General features: G+C 44.4%; 1 protein-coding gene across 2 annotated transcripts in view; it reads left to right on the top strand.

Annotated features, from left to right (window-relative positions):
• The first annotated feature begins 1,290 nt into the window (after nucleotides 1-1,290).
• Nucleotides 1,291-23,676, top strand: part of LOC129853901 (E3 ubiquitin-protein ligase znrf3-like) — a 108,198-nt gene continuing 85,812 nt past the window's right edge. Inside the window, exon 1 of one of the 2 annotated variants that reach the window (XM_055920387.1) lies at nucleotides 1,291-1,810. In XM_055920387.1, the coding sequence (XP_055776362.1) occupies nucleotides 1,580-1,810 (231 nt within the window). In that variant the 5' untranslated portion in view covers nucleotides 1,291-1,579. The remainder of the gene's footprint in view (nucleotides 1,811-23,676) is intronic. The other variant, XM_055920386.1, reaches the window with a different exon arrangement.

The raw sequence follows: 23,676 nt of genomic DNA, 5'->3' as shown, positions 1-23,676 counted from the left end.
TCAGATTGTGATCCAGGCTGTCTCCAGCACCCAGGCACTGCCATGCCCCATGCAGCACACAAACAAACGCCTCTCTCACACGTCTGTCTGGATAAAGGATTCAAGATAAGACATCAGACTGGTCCTCTGTCCAAACACCATTATATTATCCACAGCAATATTATTGTCTACTGAAAAATAATCCATGTAACAATATACTTTATTTAATTCTTATTAGATTTTTCACTAAATACACAATATTTATGTTTGTCCTCTATTTTTGTGTTATGGTTTACAATAGTTTACTCACCTCAATCGTTCACAGTGTGTAAAAAATGTCATGCAAAACTCGAACCCTATACAGTACTAATATTGTGTGTCAATCTCTCCTACACCAAAGTGATGATGTATTTCTGTTACAAATAACCCTTGATATGCTTTAAACACCTGTGACAACCGTTTCTCTCAATTACTGAAAGTACGTGTAATTAGCCTGTCATGCCTCAGTCGTAATAACAATTAGGGTAAGAAACCTTGGAAGATGAGAGGAATGCAGCTAGACAAAACACTGACATGAGTATTTGACAACTTGCAATGCATATTATGTTAATAATGCCAAAATAACTTAATTATTTTGCCAACACTTTATAATACTTTTCATAAATAAGCGTTAATGAACCATTTATAAAGGCCCTTATTCATGATTTGTATAAAGTGTTGGTTCAATTGTCCCTTTTATTTCTTAAACATGAACACGCGGCATGCTTCGTGATCTATTCCTTAAAAACTACCGGTAACTACAGGCTAGTAGTAACTACTAGTAACTTTTTAATCTCACAATAGAAGCAGATGTATCATTAATGTAACAAGTTACCATTAATGCCTAGTGACACAGATATATCAGAAAGGAGATTGAAAAATTAGCCGGGTTAAATAATGAAGTGTTTTGAAGAGGGTAATGATTATTTTAAGGTCGTTCCTATCTTCAAGGGCTTCAAACCTGAGCGAATGACCCCTTCTAAAAGACAGTGCTTATGAATATTTTAATCATGTTGGCTGTTAAATCTCTTGTCCATAGCTAAACTAAACATCGATTAGGCTATGTCAGCTCAAATGTATCACGTTTGATAAAATGTCTGGCTTCAATTCGAGGTATACTTGTCGACCTATAGGCTCTTAAATATGAAGTGTTAACGATGAATGCGCCGTGCGTCCTTAACAGAATGCTGGCACTCGAAAGCGGGGAGTGGAAAGTAGAGGGTCAGGAAAATTGGTGGGTGGGGATAACCCTTTTCGAAGGAAAAAAAACTAAAACAATCACGTGTTTGGAGATCAAAGGAGATCCGCTTTGTAGAGCTGGAGAGAGAGAGAGAGAGAGAGAGAGAGAGCGCGAGCAAGCAAGCAAGCAACGTAATTGACAAGGCTGCAATGGTGAAATAAACACTCTCGGCCAACGCACAGCTTTCGTTGCACAATTGCGAAAACACGGCGCTCTTTTGACGCATCGATCTCGCTTCAGATTCGATTTCCAGAATTTCAGCACCATCACCTAATCACGCTTGGAAATTATGTTCCGATCGGCGCATATCCAACCGGCAAGATGATGATTTTACCAAGGAGAAGGTTAGAGTGTGTAGCCGATTCGGTGGTCTTGGTGATCTTCGTGGTCACCACTTCTCTTGGAACGGTTTTCGCCAAGGATACGGCTTTTGTGGAAGTAGTGCTGTTTGAGTCAAGTCCAAATGGAGATTATACTACATACACGACGGGGTTGCAAGGACGATTCTCAAAGGCAGGAGCCACTATCAGCGCGGAGGGCGAGATCGTGCAAGTATGTAAAACTCTGTTAAGTTGTGGGAAGGACATATACAATATGTTGCTACGGCTCTGTTTGCTTATCAGTCGAGCCTGGGCGTTCATTCTACTTCGCTACTCTACTCTAAAACTTTATGGGGGGGGGGGGGGGGGGGGTTGAGTTGCACTGTGTGTGTTGTATGTGTGAGGATGGTACTAGCCTCCTATTGCTACCAAATGTGATTACAAGATGGCTTCTATCTTTTGGAACTCATTCACATGTACATTGCAGGTTCTTTTCGGGATAAAAGTTCAGATTCACCCAGAATCTGCCATGGCATATACATTCAATAACCTTTTGTTCACGGATTAACATGGTTATTACACTTGTAAACGTTCCCAGGAAAATCATAGAAGTTGTTCATCATAACTTGATCAGAGTTACAACTGATAGATGGTTGGTCACAGTTCCATCAAATAGGATATTGTCTGGACGTAATCAAGAAACGTTATGTCAAATAACGTCTAATGATTTGATTCAGCAGTACGCCTATAGGTCATTTCGTTCCCAATTAATTGGTGGATGGTTGTTTGTTTTCATTATTGACTTATTTTTTAATTCTTAGTTCAACCAATATAACTAAACCTCCTACCGACTGTACCGCCTCGCTGCGAAGATACATGATCAATTATCACACAGACAATTTCTTTGAAGTTGGCCTAGGCTAAGTTATTGTGTGTGGTTATTTTGTAACAACATACAAATTGAACAAACTATCCCATAGATTTTATTGTACCAGCTTGTAACTTAGTTTTGCGATGGCCTTTCTACATAACTACTTCACCAACCATGTAATGTTCGTAATCATTTCCGTAAGCACCACCCGCGAGAGCAGTCAACTAAATCCTTTGATGGCCCACCAAGCATGCAGCCTTGTGGATGTTGGGCCACGCTACGGACCCCTCCAACCCCGCTGTAGCCTACCCTACCCTACATGAAACCGGGACGATGTGCTCTATTACGATCAGTCATGATTTTGAGAACTATCTCAGCCTAGTGGTGGTTTGCACTGCTACAGTAGCCTACACATGACCATGATTTGCTAGAAATGGTCTAATTTCAAAGATGACCTCCAATTACGACTATGAGTGTGCTAACCTACATGTTTAATGAAGTAGCAGTGTGAGTTGTTTGCACATTACTCTTCATATATGACATACCTTATCTGGGTCTGGTTAGGATTGTTGCAGGAATCTATAGCGATGTCTGTAACTCATTTATTACTGCTTTCTAACTCGTACAGTGAAATGACATTACAGAGCCACAAAGAATACACTTTCCCGAAGAGAACTTGAATGAATTGTGTGTGTGTGTGTGTACTCACAAGTGTGTTTTCATAAAAAATATCAACCGTTTGTCATATTTTGCAATGAAAGTAGCACATTGCGGGAAGACCATCAGGATCAAAGGAGAGAGAATATTTATCACTGAAATGGATCCGGCTTCTACACATGTAGCATTTGTTGGCCATTTTGGCTTGGCTTGCTAACCACACAGACATGTGGGACCTCAACTTTACATTGAAACCATCTATTTAGGTTTTCATTTTTTTGCTAACATAGTGACCACTGTGTGGCAGCTTGTATTCTTTGTCCTTCTTTGTAAAGAGGAGGGACATTTTGTCCAGTACAGAAGGACAGAATCACCATGTCCAAACTGGTTCTGTTTCAGTAGTGGCTGTTGGTTGTTTATGTGTTTTGTGAAGGATTGACTTAGAGAGATGGCAACATTAAGCCTGTATTTTTGAATTGTTAAAGTAATGGCATTTCAAACCCGTAGAGGCCTTGCTATTATGCGTTAGTAAGCCTTGTGTAATGAAACTGGGTAGGTCCTCATGCATGTTACCTTGTGTATGCACCAGACCGTATTATGTTTCTGTAATGATTACTTTGTACCCACAGGTATAATGCATTATGATGCAGTTATAATTAGGGCCGTGAAGATACCAGTATTGGTCTTTTTTAAACCCGCTGTATGTAAAATATTGTTTGCTACAGCTTGTAAAATCTATCAAAATGTGACTTTGAAGGGCAACACAATGATGTTTGTTTCCAACATTAGGGATGTTTTCCTATTGAAGTTAAACCCATTCTGTGTTCTGTTTCCTTGATACTAATGAGTATCACGATACTTTCATCCCGGCCCTAGTTATAATGAATTGTAAGACTTGTTATAACCATACCAAAATACGTTCACTATTGTCCCCTCTAGGCTGGGAATAGCCATGGACCTCACGATACGATGTTATCATGACTCTTAGGTGCCGATACGATATGTATTGTAATTCTCATGATTCAATACACTGAGTAAACCAAACATTGGGAATGCATTCCTAATATTGAATTCCCCCCCCCCCCCCCCCCCCCCACCCCCCACACTTTTCTTTGCCCTCAGAACAGCCTCAATTCCTTGGCATGGGCTCTACAATGTATAGAAAGCGTTCCACAGGGATGCTGGCCCATGTTGACTCCAATGCTTCCCACAGTTGTGTCACATTGGCTGGATGTTCTTTGGGGGGCTGGACCATTCTTTATACACACGGGAAACTGTTGAGCATGAAAAACCCAGCAGCGTTGCAGTACTTGACACAAACCGGTGCGCCTGGCACCTACTACCATACCCCGAATGAATGTCACACATACACAATTCATGTCTCAATTAAAAAATCCTTCTTTAACCTGTCTCCTCCCCTTCATCTACACTGATTTGTTTGTGGATTTAACAAGTGGCATCAATAAGGGATCATAGCTTTCACCCCCAGATCTCCATGTATTTCCCACACTGCCCTCTCTCTTTAGCCACTCCACTTTGCCGCTGTTGGCTGTCTTTGTTTCAGCATTCTCCCAGTCAGTGTGAATGGAGGCCTTTACTTGGCACCGTGTGAGTCTGAGAGGTGGTTTACAGGGCCGAGTCGGCCAGGTTAGGAAGGCTGGCCTCAGTCAGTCCCAGCTGTTTGGCCCCTGGGGGTATGTACAGTGGTCTCCAGACCTCAGTAGGTAGTGGTTGGTGTTAGAAGGACTGGGGGGGGGGGGCTTGGCATGGTTCCTGAGCAAAGTGGTTCAGTAACCACTACGCTCTCCCCCGTACTCTCCTGCTCCCCAAAGCGAACACCCCCTGAGCTCTGCCCCATGAGTGCAAAAAAAGAATAAATTAAGTCAATTTTCTACTTGCTCTGCGCCGTTACGGGGAAAGTGAGATGACTTGATGTGGATGAGACGCCAGAGTCCAGAACGATCAGCTTATCCCTCCCTCTCTCTCTCTTTCTCCCTCCCAGCCAGCCAGGCCAGTTCCCAGGTCCCTGATTGCCTACAATTTGACTACATAATAGGGAGGTATCAATGTCTCTTTAAATCACCCTCAGTCAGGGAGTGAAACTATATGGGGTATTCTCTCTGCAGGTGGAGCGGTCCCCTCCCCATCTACCCTGTGACTGACTACCTGCCATTAGAATGTGGAACGTAGAATTAGAACATAGCATGTGGATTTTAGAACACTGAATATAATAATACCAGTGGATGCTGCTGCGGGGAGGTCAGCTCATAGTAATGCCTGGAATGGAGTCAATGGAATGGTATCAACCACATGGAAACCATACCATTCCAGCTTTTATTATGAGCCGTCCTCCCCGCAGCAGCCTCCACTGATAAATACAAATTACCCGCCTCAAGTTCAACTGGTGTGATGTGTTGTGGAAGAAAATAAAGAATGGGTCTACTGTAGCCACAGCCTTAGATATAATACAACATGCATACATTATTGTCACTTCATGTTTTGTCTTTGCAGTTTTTAGTAATTTGTGACGGTTGTCTTCATTGTCAATGAATACGTTGTGTGGGTTTGAGTGTGGCACCATTTACAGTGAAATTATTACAGTGAAATTGTTGACCCTCTTGATTAAGATGAACAAAAAATCTGTATAGAATGAATACCAGTACTGAGCTACATTATATTGTAATTTTCCAACTCTCCACTCCAAACGTCTTGGAGACAGTACAGAGGATTCTAATTGACACCATGGCTAAATCCATAATATGCCTAACTGTAGTTTTTGTGTTTTAATCAACTTAAATCTGAACAAAAAACTATTATGCTCATGATCATTGGATATTAGGGCTATCAACACACTATCCCCGTGTGTGTCACTGCAAACTCGTCTTAATAGGAGCATACTGGGCTTTTGGAACAACAGGGATTTATTGTTAAAAAGACAGAATAGCAACGTTTACTCATAACATATTTGAAAACCAATGGTTTGGGGTATAAATATACACTATGGTCTACAATATTATGCAAATTTAGTATTGATCATATTGAACAATATTTCTTTATTGCTGTTTACATTCTGTATAGAGGGAGTGCTTTTTTGTGTTACTGTTGTACCCTTTAAGCCCACCTGAGAAATGTAAAATTTACAAAAATGTAATCTATGTATAATAATGCAAGGTTCATTTAAGAGTAAAATCAGACAAAAGGTATTTCAAAATGTTAGCTGTTAATGCCTGAAATCTATTGTCATGTTGTGGTTCAACAAGTTATGTTGCTACTGTGTGACTTTGACTAGCATGAAAACCCCCATATTTTCAATTGGCAAGAAATAGTCATTAATGCCCATAAAATATGCTATCATGTGCATATCAGTACATTCCTCTCTTAATTGTACATAAAGTATGATCACTTATCTGAAAAGGTACACAAAATATCTGGAAAACATGTTTTGTCTTAGGTCGCCTCAACACAAGTTTTTTTTTCAGCTTTCAAATTGTCCACTAGTGGGAACTTGCACATAACTTGATAGTAAAACATCTACTTGGCTTTTGGCTTAGAATAATAACAGACAGATTAATTGGTTGAAACATTAAATCAAAAGATCGAAGTGGGCTTAATAGGTACAGTACGCTATCCTACTTGGTAAACAACATCTCTTTCTCTTCGCAATTGTAGTAGTATAAAGTCCCAATTTGTATTTTAGCATACAATATACATATAGCTCAGTATTTGAATTATTTATTTTATATAGTAATTTCTCCTCGTCTGTATCAAGGGTGTCAATCATTTCGGGAATCCACTAACTTTGAACCCTACTACAGGAGGCAGTGTGTGAATGTGAATAAGATGGTGTTTAACTCCAAACCTTGCTGTAAACAACATGAACATCTCATCGGCACAACAGCACGGTGGTGTTGACATTGGTAAAGACCATGACACGGGTCCGTGATGGCGGGACCACACCGCCACCCCCGCCTGATTCACTCAGGTGGACGATCCGGGCGACAGTGAGCTCAGATTCACCAACACGATGCCAACTGATATTTACACAGTTGGAGGGTATCCCCATCAGTCATCACCATCTGAGCTACGTTCCAAATGGCACCCTATTCCCTATTTACTGCACTAATTTGGACCTGGTCCCATAGGGCTCTGGTCAAAATTAGTGCACTATATAGGGAATAGGGTGCCATTTGGGACTTAAACCGGATCTGCATGGGGGTAGGACCTACTGATACTACTTCCTGGTTTGGGATGACGTTTATAATGGGATGCACATAGAGTTACGACAATCAGTCTCCATAGCAATGCTTATGTTGCTCTTTTTTACATCGGTTGTATATCAATCAGTAAATGCAGTGGCATGACACTTTTTTTTATTATGAAATGATAAAGTATTATAATTGTTCAAATATGCTTATAACACATCTTACAATGCATTATAACTGCATCATAATGCATTATACTTGCAGTTACCAGTGTTTTGCCATTGTTTTTGGTTTCCCCATCTGTTCATCATATCTCCTATTGTCTCCACATTGTCTCTCCCCGGGCCAAGCTGTCTGTTCCTTTAGCTCGGCAAAGGAAGCTGCCTGCATCTCATCTCATGGCCTGAGCAGAGCAGAGCACACATCTGCGTCTGATTTCCCTGCAGCAGGGCTATGCTGTCCACAGCATGCTAGAGGAGCAGGCAGGGACAGAGGAGCAGGCAGGGACAGAGGAGCAGGCAGGGACAGAGGAGCAGGCAGGGACAGAGGAGCAGGCAGGGACAGAGGAGCAGGCAGGGACCAAGGCGGGGACAGAGTTGTGGCAGCATCTGTCAGTCCCAGATGGAACTCAAACCAGAACCAGAATGTGGCTTTGGTCTCACTTCCATCTTCCACTTCCATGAATGACTCAAACTTCCTGTGAAATAAAGTGACAGAAGAAAGCCAGCAGAGACTCTAAAGGCTCTTTGTCACACTCGCAGTCTCAACCTGTCACCTTTTTGAAGTCCACCCATAACCTCCATCAAATGTTGATATTTTGACATTGAGTCATTTCCTTGGAGGTGGATAGCCTATACAGTAGCTTTATCTGACTGGTAACTTTCATAAAAGCCTGTGCATTGCACATACCAACAAAGTTAGAAAACGAGGATCCCAAGCCCATATACTATGCCTCCTCTCAGCTCAGAGAAAGTGAGCGGGCCCAGGCAGGAGTTATGTCCCGCCGCATGTAGACTATAATGAGAGCTTGGTGTGGTTGAGGGATCCAGGCAGCGCTGCTTTCTCTCGCTCGCTCTCTCTCGACCACAGGCTGGAAACCCCAAGAGAGGAGGCCATAATGGGCAAAGCCCAGAAAGGACGGGAGGTACCCGGAACAGGACCCCTCCCAGCGCCGCCCGCCTCGCCTGCCGCCAAGCAACAGAAGCAGTACACAAGCAGCTAGCACTATATAGCTATAGGGTTTAAAAGGTTAAAAGTGCCCTGCTCGCCTACTTTCTCCATTTATTGGTTTCGCGGTGGCAGCTGTATTTTAAGTGCTATCGTCTCTTTAACCGCCACCCGGCTCCGCTTTTAAGTCCCAGCCAAAGTCATTTGAGGCTGCGTTTGTATTTTTCGGGAACAGAACAGAATAGTTTCTCTCTCTCTCTCCCTCACTCACTCTCACTCTTTTGCTTTCTTCTTCCCCTGCTGTCTACTCCTCCTTTGACACACAGACGAGGAACCAGGCCCTAACGCTTGCCTTTTCCCCTTCACAACAAACGTGTACCGGTATGTCACGGATCGCAACCCCCTATCACTAATTTGTACGTTGTTGCATCACCGCCTGTCACAAAGCACCGTGGGCTTGTGATGGATGTCGGAGGTGTTGTATGACATTCTAACTCAGACCAACAGCTTAACCCCCTCATACCTCTCCCCCTGTCTTTCCCCTGCCGACACACTGACTTTATCTCGCTAACCAACAACCCGGGGGACATTTCTGTCTCCTGTTTTCACGGACCTGTTCTGCCTCTTGCTCCCCCCCCTCCGTTCTGTGTTTGTATCCGTGCACACTCCAGCTGGATCAAGTGCGTGTTAGTTCTGGTGGCCCCAACAGCTAAGTTACTTTCCACTGGGCTGAGTGAGAGATGGAGAGCGGGAGAGAGGCTTTGATGCTCCTCTCTGCGAGATTAGCAGGCAGCTTCTCTCTCTCTCGGTCTTTGAGTCAGAACCACGGTGAGGGGACTGAGACTGGGTTGCATTAACTTCTGAAAAGCCCCATCATTCCCCTCTTTGATGACTGTCGCGCTGAAAGGGCCGGGCCATCACTTGGCTGCATCCGGCCTCAGTCAGCCTACATTTCTATCCCCTGACACAGAGGGTCTAGCTGGAAAACAAAGGCTGTGGGGCTACGAGGGGGCTAGAGTTGGGGTTAGGAGGGAGATGACAATGCTCTCTCTCCATGGCGGGTCCAGGCAGAGCAGAGGTAGGCTTTGTTGTTGGTCAGGAATGTGCTGACTACTGGAGGGAGGTCTATAACACCAGTCCAGCCCCCCCCCCCCTTTGTTGTGCTTCTATACACCGATAGATAGACTGATAGACTCTGGGACTGTGAACTGACTGGGGAAGGTAGTTGGGTAGCTAGCTAGCTGCATGGCCTGGAGTCCCTTTCAGTCCTCTGCACTCTGTCTGGCTGGCTCCACACGAGCACGTACTGTACGTACAGGCTCGGATTGTGCGCACACACACACACTTTCGCACGTCAAATGCACGCGCACACTTAGCGCCCGTTAGCCTGGTTTGCTCACGCTGTCATGAGAGGAGAAGCCTTATCACAAATCTGTCTCACTCCCACGGTGTTCAAAGGTCTCTCTTTGTGTACATCGTTACATAAATTACATCAGCCTCTTAGGTCTTTCAGAGGTTTTTTACCACTGCTTTCCTTTGATCTATAAAAACCTTGACTCACTGTGCTTCATTGTAAGGAGAATTAATTATTAGTTTCATAATCATCAAATCCCATATCTATTGTTCCCTGCTCTTTCATACCGGTTTATTATAGTAAACCAGTTTGGCTAATGGAAGTCCCTTGATGCCATTTCTGTGTTCCAGGCTTATTAGCATTATATTGTTATTACTCAGTGGAAGGCATTATTGGTTTTGTGCCTCCATCTGTCCCGAGACTAATGTATCATATCAGTGTTATTAGGGTCTGCACAAACCATAAAGCTGACACATCCTCTGTCACAGCCTGGCCATTTCTCTCTCTCCTCCATTGTTTTCTCTTTTGGACTCTTACACAACTGTGGTATAAGGGTCATTTATAAGGCTGCCCTATGGGGACAAATAGCTTGGCTGGGATTATTTGGTGGAGGTGGAAGCCCCGGCCTCCACCAGCCACCCCCCTCCAGCCCGATCCCCCTCTTGGTGCCCCCCAGACAGGAGGATATTTCCTGGGCTGGTGGTGGCGGCGGTTCCAGTAATGAGGAGGACCCAGCCAACCAAGGAGGCTCTTCGACAATGGGGCCCGAGGTATGATGAATTGGGACTGGCTGGTTGGACCAGACTGGGTCGGCTGGGAGCTTCATTTGTTTTCCCTGGTGAAGTGCCGTCGTAGTCAGGCGTCTCCCCCGAGTACAGGAGGAAGATGTATCGTCTCTGGTCCCCCATCTCCTTCCTCCCCTTCCCAGAGCTCATGTCAGTGACGTGTCCCAGATCCTGGGAGTGAGAAATGGGTCTACTCATCTGGAAAAATAGCTCCCTTGATTTTGTGTGTTATTCCTATCCCCCCCACACACACAAATACACAGGATTATACTACACCATATCAAAGCCATGCTGCTGCCTGACCTGCCTCCGTGCCCTGCCCTGCCTGCATGCCTGCTTTTCTGCCCTGCCCTGCCTGGCTACCTACCTTTCCAGTTTTGGACCCTGAACAGGGAAGGGCCTGTGGTAGGCAGGGAAGGATGGGAGGGTGAAAGGCTACTGCAGTCTGGCTGTGCTGCATAGATAAACCACATGAATGTGCCGTCTGAGCAGATAGTATCGGGCGGTGAGGGGAGGGCAGGGCTGGGAGGCCGCGACGTGCTCACGCAACGCAGCTCACAGTACTAGCATCAAAGGACCTGCCGAGGCAGAGGCGGAGGGAAAGAGAGCGACACAGAGAGGCAGAGAGAGGGACAGCGACAGAGAGAGAAAGAGGCAGAGAGAGACACATGGTGATAGAGCAAGAGAGCGGGAGGGAGAGGCAGGGAGAGGCAGGGCCAGGCTGAGTTCTTCAAAGGGTTCAGTGAATAATTCCGGTCCCTGATACACCGCTCTGCTGAGAAACCCCACGATGATGTAATGTCAGCCCTGGGGCTAAATCCTTACGCTTTGCTCTGTTCCACTCCCCTACAAATAAAGGTGGAGGTGTTCCCTCTCTGCCTGCTCGAGTGGAAGGAAAAATACTTTTGGTGAGCAGTGAGATTTCGTTTGAGGCCCGAAATAGTTACAGACACCCTGTAGGTGGAGGAGGGAGTGGTAGATTTAATCCTAGACGTTCTCTGTAAGGAACTTGATTCAAATGTGTAAAGTTGAGTTAGTGTTTTAGAACATTGGCTCGCTGGGCTGTGGACCGGAGAATCTCTGGTGAGATGGACTGATGATCTTGGATGAGAGTTTTTATCTTATTCAACAGGCTAATCCACTGGGCGTTCCTAAAGTACACAACAGGTGGAACACAGTTGACTCTGTTCTTTGTAAAGTTTATACAGGGCCTGCCTGGTGTGTGTGCGTGTGTGTGTTTGCCTGCCTGCCTGCCTGTGTTTGTGTTTGCATGTGCAGGGCTCCAGACTAACATTTTCGTTGTTGAGTTGGTGGCACCAGCCCATGATTTGTTCTTACCAATTTTCTTTTTGTGGTGTCAAGCAATAGAAAGAATGACTCATCTTTATTAAGTCGTTCACAGTGCTTTATTAACCCTTTACACTTGTGGGAATTGGCCAATTTGTTATTGTATTTTTTATTTAACCTTTATTTAACTAGGCAAGTCAGTTAAGAACAAATTCTTCTTTACAATGACGGCCTACCCCGGCCAAACCCGGACGACGCTGGGCCAATTGTGCTACGCCCAATCAAGGACCGGATGTCATACAGCCTGGATTCAAACCAGGGACTGTAGTTAAAAAATATATATATTTCATCTTAATTTAACCAAGTAGGCCAGCTGAGAAAAAAGTTCTCATTTACAATTGCGACCTGGCCAAGATAAAGCAAAGCATTGCGACAACAACAACGTAGAGTTACACATGGGATAAACAAACGTACAGTCAATAACACAATAGAAGAATATATGTACAGTGTGTGCAAATGTAGTAAGATTAGGGAGGTGAGGCAATAAATAGGCCATAGAGGCGAAATAATTACAATTTAGCATGAACACTGGAGTGATAGATGTGCAGATGATGATGTGCAAGTAGAGATATTGGGGTGCAAAAGAACAAAAAAGAAATAAAAATAACAATATGGGGATGTTTACGAGGGTATGTTTGGCAGCATGAGTGAAGGAGGATTTGTTGCGAAATAGGAAGCCGATTCTAGTTAATTTTGGATTGGAGATGCTTAATGTGAGTCTGGAAGGAGAGTTTACAGTCTAAACCAGACACAATTTGGCTGTTATATTTTACTGTTAAAATAAGGCTCCAGAATATATATATTTTGTTGAAAAGAGATGAATTTGCCTGCATCTTCATGTAAACTAATATCATAGGCTAATTTATTTGGGGCTAATGCACCACCTGAGTAAGTGGAAACTCAAAACACATTATTAGCTAGATCACTAACTCTAAACATAATACCCACTGCTATCAAATCAAATCAAATTTTATGTCAAATACACATGGTTAGCAGAAGTTAATGCGAGTGTAGTGAAATGCTTGTGCTTCTAGTTCCGACAGTGCAGCAACATCTAACAAGTAATCTAACAATTCCACAACAACTACCTGATACACACAAATCTAAAGGGATGGAATAAGAATATGTACATATAAATATATGGATGAGCGATGACCGAGCGGCATAGGCAAGATGCAATAGATGGTATAAGATACAGTATATACATATGCGATGAGTAATGTAAGATATGTAAACATTATTAAAGTGGCATTATTTAAAGTGACTAGTGATTCATTTATTAAAGTGGCCAATGATTTGAGTCTGTATGTAGGCAGCAGCCTCTCTGTGTTGGTGATGGCTGTTTAATAGTCTGATGGCCTTGAGATAGAAGCTGTTTTTCAGTCTCTCTGTCCCAGCTTTGATGCACCTGTACTGACCTCACCTTCTGGATGGTAGCGAGGTGAACAGGCAGTGGCTCGGGTGGTTGTTGTCCTTGATGATCATTTTATGCCTTCCAGGGACATCTGGTGCTATAGGTGTCCTGGAGGGCAGGTAGTTTGCCCCCGGTGATGCGTTGTGCAGTCCGCACCACCCTCTGGAGAGCCTTGCGGTTGAGGGCGGTGATACAGCCGACCGGATGCTCTCAATTGTACATCTGTAAAAGTTGTTGTTGCGCCATCTTCAACACACTGTCTGTGTGGGTGGACCATTTCAATTTGTCGGTGATGTGTAGGCCGAGAAAATGTAAACTTTCAAACTTTTCAACTGGTGTCCAGTCGATGTGGATAGGGGGGTGCTCCATCTGCTGTTTCCTGAAGTCCATGATCATCTCCTTTGTTTTGTTGACGTTGAGTGAGAAGTTGTTTTCCTGACACCACACTCTGAGGTGCCCTCACCTCTTCCCTGTAGGCTGCCTCGGCGTTGTTGCTAATCAAGCACACTACTGTTGTGACATCTGCAAACTTGAAGATTGAGTTGGAGGCGTGCATGGCCATGCAGTCATAGGTGAACAGGGAGTACAGGACGGGGCTGAGCAGGCACTCTTGTGGGGCCCCATTGTTGAGGATCAGCGAAGTGGAGATGTTGTTTCCTACCTTCACCACCTGGGGGCGGCCCGTCAAAGTCCAGGACCCAATTGCACAGGACGGGGTTGAGACCCAGGGCCTCAAACTTAATGATGAGCTTGGAGGGTAAAATGGTGTTGAATGCTGAGCTATAGTCAATGAACAGCATTCTTACATAGGTATTCCTCTTGTCCAGATTGGATAGGGCAGTGTGCAGTGTGATGGTGATTGCATGGTCTGTGGACCTGTTGGCGTGGTATGCAAACTGAAGTGGGTCTAGGGTGGCAGGTAAGGTGGAGGTGATATGATCCTTGACTAGTCTCTCAAAGCACTTCACGATGACAGAAGTGAGTGCTATTGGGCGGTAGTCATTTAGTTCAGTTATCTTTGCCTTCTTGGGTACAGGAATAATGGTGGCCATCTTGAAGCATGTGGGGACAGCAGACTGGGATAGGGAGCGATTGAATATGTCCGTAAACACATCAGCCAGCTGGTCTGCGCATGCCCCGAGGACGCGGCTCTGTCGGCCACGGAGAAGGAGCCATGTGTTCATTTAACAGTCAATTTAATGTCCCATTTTTTTGTGCAGTTGTAGCCTACCGCCCAATAAGGTCTATGCACTCGCAATGGCCAATGCGCATTTCGCTCGCTCCTTATCTCAAAGCCATATCAAATATCTTGTTTGTAAAATAGTTGCTATTGAGCTCAAAATTTAGAGTTGAGAAATAAAAAGTATACCTACAGAAAGCTGATAACCTCCTCTTTCCAACAGGATACTGTGACAACAGGAATAGCTGTGTTCTCCCGGCAATTGGACTTTAAAATGTTATACAATCACAACCGTTTTTTTTTTCTCCTCAAGCATTTCTTTCCCCCAGGAAAGGAGCGAGAGATTGGCTCGCTCTAACAGCAGCAGGCCCCAGCCAAACAGGTACAGGGGCAGGCAGATACTTTCATTACAAAATTGTACTTTACGGTTTGACCAAATCATAAGGGTTTTAGCCTTCAAAAAAATAGGCCTTTTTTTTGTTGAGGTGACCATGTAGAATGTGCCGCTCGCACTGACGTGACCAATATATATATATTTTTTACTTGCACAGACAAGTCAAATGGTCGCAAAATGTGACTAAATGGTCGCTGTCTGCAGCCCTAGTGTGTGTGTGTGTGTGTGTGTGTGTGTGTGTGTGTGTGTGTGTGTGTGTGTGTGTGTGTGTGTGTGTGTGTGTGTGTGTGTGTGTGTGTATGACAGAACAGGCATGCGCATGTGCGACTGCAGACGCTTTCAAAATGCCGCCAAGATCATCAGACAGATAACTCATTGACAGCTCCCATGACAGCTGGAAGCAGACGCTGAAGGAAAGGACGCCTCCCAAATGGCATTCTATTCCCTATATAGTGCACTGCTTTTGACCAGGCCCCATAGTCACTTTTGTAGCCCTCAAACTCAACTCTGGGCCTTGAAGCCAGTTCCACAGCTTTTTTAATTGTTCCACTCTAATCAGGGACTGGTTTTAGATCTGGGACACCAGGTGGCTTCAATTAATTAATGCACTGGAATAACACTGTGTGTGTGTGTGTGTGTGTGTGTGTGTGTGTGTGTGTGTGTGTGTGTGTGTGTGTGTGTGTGTGTGTGTGTGTGTGTGTGTGTGTGTGTGTGTGGTTCACTGGGGTTATTTGCATGCTTCTGATTGAAGTCTGAAGCTTTTCTTTTGGTTTCCAGATAGTGTCTCTCTGTCTCTTTGTTGTTAATGAGCAGTGACGCTTCTCTGCTTGTATTTATTTAGAGTTCAAGATTTATTTTTAACCTTTGTGTCCCGGGCCTGTATTCACATAGTGTCTCAGGAGGAGAGCTGATCTAGGATCAGGTCCTCACTGTCCATATAGCCTTATTCATTATGAAGTAAAAGTCTAAACTGATCCTAGATCAGCACTCCTACTCCGATTGAGAGGCTTTCTCGATACGCGCCAATACGGGTTGTTGCTATTGAAGAATATGCCTACTGCCTTTGTCACAGTTTGTAGAGCGTGGCACTTGGTTATAAAATGACCAATCTAGTTCTCGAATCTCCAAATAACTAAGTATGACTTTGACCTGCGTAACAACATTTAATCTTATTTTTTTTCATTTGGATGTGGTTCACTGTTGGAGGTTGGATTTGTCATAGTGAGTGAAGCGGTTGTTTCAGATCAGAGAGGGGGATTGAGCGAGCGAGTGAGAGAGCGATGAGTGGAAGACCAAGAGACAGAAGAAGACTGGGACAGCAAAACAACGTCAATCCATGTTACATACCCCAGTAAGTTGGGAAAGTTGGTTGTGTCCACTCACCCCTGTCGGTCTCTACGTCCACGCCTGGAGCACAGCGTATGTACGGAAGGAAAGGTCATGGCAATTACAGCAGTTCAATCGTGTCTCTGTCTACCTCCATCAATCCATCAATCCCTCTCTCTATAATCGCATCACTAGTTTTTGTTTCTATCAGAGAAGTCCACGTCTGGAATCCTTGTGACCGGTGTAATTTGGGAGGATGGGAGAGAGAGAGAGAGAGAGAGAGAGAGAGCGATGACAAAGGAAAGGGAGGACAAAAGAGAGGAGAGAGAACACATCGGTCATACCCGTCCCACAGGCATGTGACACAAGTCAAATAGTTGCTCCTGAGGCTACACACATTCTGCAACAGAGCATTCCCGAATAAACGTTGCCAGAAAGCGGTCCTGAGATTTGGACACTGGCCTCACCGAGACTTTTAAGGATCTCGCTCTCTCTCGCTCTCTCTCTCTGCCATTTCGGTCTTTCTCCAATGATGTGTCATGTTCGGATTTGACTTTTTTATTGACAGGATCTTTACGTGAAGAGGTCCTAAAGATGCCTTGTGCTGCACGCCTCGGCTTCATGTCTTTTTCAACCCCAGATGCACCTAATACAGAGTCCATGAACCGGATGTTGTTGTCTTGACTGAGAGACAGACAGTTTTCATAATTTCGACAGCCGGAGAGAGACTGTGGCTTCGTCCAAAATGGCACACTATTCCCTATATTGTGCACCACTTCTTACCAGGGCCCATTGGGAATAGGGTGCCGTTTTGGACTCAACTTGAGATTGTTTAGTCAGAGACGTCGTCAACATCAGGTCTTATACCTGGAACAGTCAACCAGCGCGTCAACCATCGGTGTGCCAGATGGCTCTCTAACGCTGGCCTTGTCAACCCAAGTTCTGTCACATCACATCCACCCTAAAATGGCTCAGTGCACGGCATGCTGCGGTTAGATAAACAAATTGACAGGACGAAACTACACAGCAGCATCCACAGTGAAATTTAATACAGCACTACAACATCCACAGTGACACCAATGCAGCGCTACACAGCGGCATTGACAGTGAGTAACATCAATGCAAGTACCCTTCTTGTTACCTCCTTCCCTTCTTGTTACCACCTGAAGCTGGTTGCTAGGTGGGGTCTGACTCTAGGCGCTGGGTAGGGTAACTTCAGGGCAGCGCTGACGTCTAGCGTAAGGCCCATGGGTAGGTAGGTGATGGCCAAACACCATACCAACAGATTCTGCATCAAAACCTTTAGAGATTTGTCCTCAATCTGCATGGTCATGCCTAACAATGTAGCTGTGTTCATGTATAATAATAATAATAATATACGTGTGTGTGTATGTATGTGTATATATCTATATATATATAAATAAATAAATCTTTCTTTTAAGCACTATTCAAGACACCCAAAGTCACTTTGCATACACAAGATAAACAGCAGTATAAAAAGCTAGAAAATCATACATTTAAAAATAAGGAAGTATATAGAATAGTACACTAAACATTAGGACAGACGAACGGGGGCTCCACTGTTAAAAAGCTCGGTCTCCCATGGAGTGGGGCCTGGTGTGAGGGATGGTGAGGAGCACAGTGTCAGAGGAGTGCAGTGAACAGGTCAGAGTATACGGGTGCAGGAGGTCAGTAAGGTATGCGGACGCCAATCCATTGAGTGCTTTGTAGGTGAGCAAGAGCAGTTTGAAGATGAACCTGTATTGAACTGGGAGCCAGTGGAGTTTGATGAGGGGGGGGCGTGAAGGTGATGTGGTCCCAAAGTCGTGTGTGTGTGTGGGGTCACGTGCAGCTGCATTTTGAATGTGTTGAAGTCCGTCAAGTGTTTTGGTGGGGAGTTCGAAGGGAATGGCGTTGCAGTAGTCCAGGTGTGATAAGACAATGGGGTCAATGAGGGTTTTAACAGTGGGGTCAGTGAGAGTATGTTTTATGGTAGTGTTTGACTGGTTTTGATTGAATTCCACAGTTACGTCAGTTACTTTAAAATAAATTCAGGGGCTTTAAGCAGGCTAAAGTAGGCCTAATTCTACCTCTGTCTTGCCCCTATAGCCAGGGTATTAAACCACATGTAGTGTATTTAGGTCGGACTCCAGAGGATTTCGTGAGTGGTGAGTTACTGGACTGGTGCGAACGTACGTTGGTCATAATGACTATTTTCTGGAGTTATGTGTGGAGTTATGATAATTGCCCATGGCAACAGCTCGAAAAAAATCTCAAATGTTTTTTTTTCTTACCGCTTTTTTCTCTGACTGTGTCTGTATTTAACAGCTTACATTGGTAAAGACGTTCTCTTGTTTTTTCTCTCTCTCTTTTGCTGATTGAAACAACGAGATGAAGATGATGTCAGAACACACACACATTGTCTGTTGTCTCTGGGCTGGAGCGGGTGGATTCAGAGAGATGGGAGACCACACATGCTGTGTCAATGTTTACTGGAATAATTAGACACAATGGTGAGGCCAATAACAGAAGGAGAGGAGAGGAGAGCTCGAGCAACCTGAGCTCCCTCATCCTCTGTGCGTGTGTGTGTGCGTGCGTGTGTGTGTGCGTGCACAACAAAAGCCATTCACAGAGTTGACTCAGAGATCCAGGGGCTTACAGCAGGAGCAACTGCACACTTAGCCCAGGGGAACACACACACACACACACACACACACACACACACATACACACACACACACACACACACACACACACACACACACACACACATACACATACACACACACACACACACACACACACACACACACACACACACACACACACACACACACACACACACACACACACACACACACACACAGAGTTTCATCTTGGAGCAGTGAAATGGATTGGTTTCTATAGTCTTGCTTCAATAGCCTAGTCTGTCATGCTAGTGGTAACTTACATGACTCACAGGGACACTGATGTCACCTCGAAAGCCTTTTAAGCATCACCGGTGTCTAGGATACTTCACTCTGGCCCTTGCCCTAGCTAAGCGAATGCATGGTGCTAGCTTAGGGGCCTCCTTAACTAAAGGATATCCGGGAGCCGGTATGTGGAGCCTGGAGATTCCTCAGCCACTAGGCTAGCCTAGTGCTCAGCCACTTAGTGGGTATTTACCAAAAAGGACCCTATTCCCTATGGGCCCTGGTCAAAAGGAGTGCACTAGGGAATGGGGTGTCATTTGGGAGGCAGCCTTTTTGTTCAGTCAGAGGTCACTTTCAGAGGGACCAGACCAGACAACTGTTGGATTGGATTAACAGGACATTGTCTTTGACTGTGAGCCAATGGGAAGCTGTTTGAAGAGATAAGAGGCATGGCCAACCTGGCCACTCAGTGGGGGTCTATGCATAGCTACGGGATTAAGTTTTAAGTTGGGGGTACTGACTGAAAAGAAAGAGAAAATTGAGGGGGAAAATCACCTTTATAATAAAGCATTACATCCATCTATGCAGACTAACAATTAAATACAATTCCTAAAGTGGTGAGTAGCCTAAGAATAGGACACGATTCGGTAACCGTATCACTGCAGCCACGTGTTGTTACGATTCCAGATTTTTGACTTCGATACCAGGTTTAGTATCACGACACTCGATACCGAGACGATACCATATGAAAAGTTTCACAGTGAATGTACATAAGGGTAAGGTTTGTCAGCCTTTTCTGGCTCATTGTGCTGCGCAGGCAAGTCTTCGGGCGGCGAAGGGTGGAGACCGTGCTCTCGAGGACGTGACAGAGATCGGAAGACAAAGGCACAGTTGGATTAGGGTTTCTACTTCTCTGAAGAGACCTTATTTGTGGGTGAAATTGGGCCAGAGTTTAAGCCACCTCTGAGATAGTGCTGCATGGGGTATTTTTTGTGACGTCTCCCGACATGTGGTGTTGAAGCAGCAGGCGACCTGTGTCGAGCTGCATGGGGAGATGGTGGGAGTCAAGGGACTGTGCATCCAGTTGAGTTATGCTTTCTTTTTCTGCGTAAAGTATGGTTCTTTCTTGTCTTGCTGATATCCCTACCCCTTCTGGTAGAATCTTCTTTCCAGTTCTGATTGCACCAGATCCACCGCTTCAAAGAACTCGTATCTCCACCACTTCGTTCTCCATTGTGTGGCGATAGTGGGCGTCTGTTGGGGCTGCTGGGATGGCAGGCGTTTTGGCTGGCTAGTACCAGGATTGAAGAAATCCGAAATGATTGTATTTTTTTATATTTATATTTTTAAATTAACCTTGATCTTGTAAATGCTAAATGCAAGCCTACAGGAAGGAATGAGCCGGAAACGTTCAGCCTTGCGGTAGTGTATTGTCAATGATTGGTTCTAGCCTACAGTTTGACGATGCTTATTTGTTACATCCCATGTTTTTTTTTTCTCCCCTACCCCAATTCCATTGTTATTTATATCCATATTCATCTTTTCACACGTCAGTTCCAAATATCTCTAACGGTCACCCCAGCGTGAGTTGTTTTATGCATGTGATGTCAAAATGCACTCACTGTTCCAGAATGTGACTGTTACGCAACAGGACAGTTAACACGCGCTTCCTGCTAATTATCTATAGGCTATGTTTCAACTTGACAATTTCAAACAGTTTGAATTGAGGTGTGTTCCGCCTCCTCATTAATTCACACAGAAGTAGCCCATTTCAATGTTGCGGACAATTTATGTTTGAGGCTTTACTGAGCTGGACAAACTTCTCTCTTTGAGGAGAGCCCAAGCACTTCCCCAGTGTTTCTGCAGATCAAATATGCAGATATTTGCGCAGTCTTGCACAAACTGGCACATTTTCTGACATGCGCTCGCATTGCCTTCATTGTTGTTTTCCTTTCGAATAATTGCTTTGGACGTGTGTGTTCCTATCAAAGTAAGTGCCTTATTTTCTGTACATTGTGTTGTCCTTGCTACTGTAGCATACATGTATGTATGGAACATAATATATTTACAGTTTTCTTCACATGTTTTCAAGTACTGGTGACAGAATATGCATTCTGGTTATTGTAATGGACACCTATGATGTGTGTAAAATACTTTTTTGAAGGTTGTACTGATAACAATGAGCTAATGCTAAGCTATTTGCCAGCTATGTGTGGCGCCATGTTTATTGACATTATACAATGCATTCTGGCTGTCACGTAAACTTCTGTCAGACCAAAGATGTTATGAGGTGAAGGAATGGTTCACATCTTTCAAGTAAACTTCTGGAAGTGAATTATCGTAGACGACACATCCCCTTCAACATGCATACTGCAAACAGACCAAACCTATCTTGTCTCCTCTTATTATCTTTGGTTGATGCGAAAAAACAAACATGGCGGCGCTCACAAACTACCTATCGTTGGATTAGTTTCGATTTCTATAAAGTGTTTTACTCAATTATTCCGATCAATGGTGAGCTCACCCGTGATGTGATGAATTATAAATATGAATTGCTATTAGCTAATTCATATTGTGGTTTCTGTCAGCCGATCATTAGCTAAATATGATCACTTGTGTTACGTCAATATTTCCTCAGTTAGCGCCAGGACTAGTGTAGCCTACATTTTTTCCAGTTTGCATAATTGTGTATGCTGTCGCTACTTGTGTGAATGCCTGAACATTGCATCCAAAAATAAACTGGTCACATTCAGGACATACTTTTGTAAGGACTATGTTTTGTGCAAAATGTTTCTGTTAAAAAACAGTGTGGCTAGCTCAAATGCTGACTGTTTCGTCAGTCAAAACTGGACGTTCTAAATAATCATTCTCATCACACCAGTTTGAGCGTACGCTGCAGGGATCACTGTAGAATGATCACACCCGTTTGTTGATACGTGTGAAAAGGTTACCGCAATATTAACACACATTCTCACACCTCTTCTGCAGGGGGTGCTGCCGTTTTGCTATTTCACCACGGGGGGGAGGGGTGGGGGGGAAGGGGGGATGGGGGGGGGGGGGGCTGCTGCACCCCTACTTCCTTAGGCTATGGGTCTATGGCTCAGAAAGTTGAAGGTAGAATCTGCTAGAAATATAACATATTGACCTGACACTAGGGTTGGCACAATTACGGTATAACAGTGTAACCGACGGTTATGGACCGGCGCCATCGTTTTTTTGTGTGGTAAGAACAGCTGACTGAAGATGGGATGGCCGGGCATTCGTGTGGTTGAGTCAGTTTCTGCTGTAACATAGCCCGGTTGCCATTTGATTAGCTGTTCAGGAGTCTTATGGCTTGGGGGTAGAAGCTTTTCTAGCTCTATAGAATCAATTTTCTATCTGCAAAGCTGCACTGTCCTGAGTAGCCAAACCCTGTGGTGCGTTGAGTAGGCCAGTTAGATAGAAATAAGATATAGATCTGACACCATTCCCTATCACTGGGCGAAAAGGGTCAATATCAGGGGATATCTTTATCTATGTATTTCCGGATATCTAACATTTTATTCGATATAAGGCGTAGACATGATTCAGATATTAATGTCCTTCATTTCATATACCGACCTAGTATATTTTCCATAACGGGAAAGTTTCTACATGCATCCAATCCGGACCTGAGAAATCTCCCAGCTACCGAATGAGTCCAGGGAGCTATCTGGGGTGAGATACGTTCAAGAGGGAAAGGGGGATGCCTAGTCAGTTAATAAACTGAATGCCTTCAACTGAAATGTTTCTTCCGCATTTAACCCAATCTCTCTGAATCAGAGAGGTGCGGGGGACTGCCTTAATCAAATACTTGTCTTCAGCGCCCAGGGAATAGTGGGTTAACTGCCTTGCTCAGGGGCAGAATGACAGATTTTTACCTTGTCAGCTTGGGGATTCGATCCAGCAACCTTCACGCTCGAACCACTGATGCGGGTGGCAGTGCCTCGCTTACAGTGCCTTTGGAAAGTATACAGACCCCTGGACATTTCCCACATTTTGTTAGGTTACAGCCTTATTCTAAATTGGATTAAAAAAAAATTATCCTTATCCATCTACACACAATACCCCATAATTACATTTTCGCTAATGTATTAAAAAATAATTCACTGAAATATCACATTTACGTAAGTATTCAGATCCTTTACTCAGCACTTTGTTGAAGCACCTTTGGCAGCAATTACAGCCTTGAGTCTTCTTGGGTATGACGCTACAAGCTTAGCACACTTGTATTTGGGGAGTTCCTCCCATTCCTCTCTGCAGATCCTCTCTGCAGATCCTCTCGAGCTCTGTCAGGTTGGATGGGGGCTTTTCTGCGCAGCTATTTTTAGGTCTCTCCAGAGATGTTTGATCGGGTTCAAGTCCGGGCTCTGGCTGGGCCACTCAAGGACATTCAGAGACCTGTCCTGAAGCCACTCCTGCTTAGTCTTGGCTGTGTGCTTAGGGTTGTTGTCCTGTTGGATGGTGAACC

The sequence above is a fragment of the Salvelinus fontinalis genome, chromosome 4 (assembly GCF_029448725.1).
Source record: "Salvelinus fontinalis isolate EN_2023a chromosome 4, ASM2944872v1, whole genome shotgun sequence".
Lineage (NCBI taxonomy): Eukaryota > Metazoa > Chordata > Actinopteri > Salmoniformes > Salmonidae > Salvelinus > Salvelinus fontinalis.
This window is presented reverse-complemented; position numbering and strand designations above follow the sequence as displayed.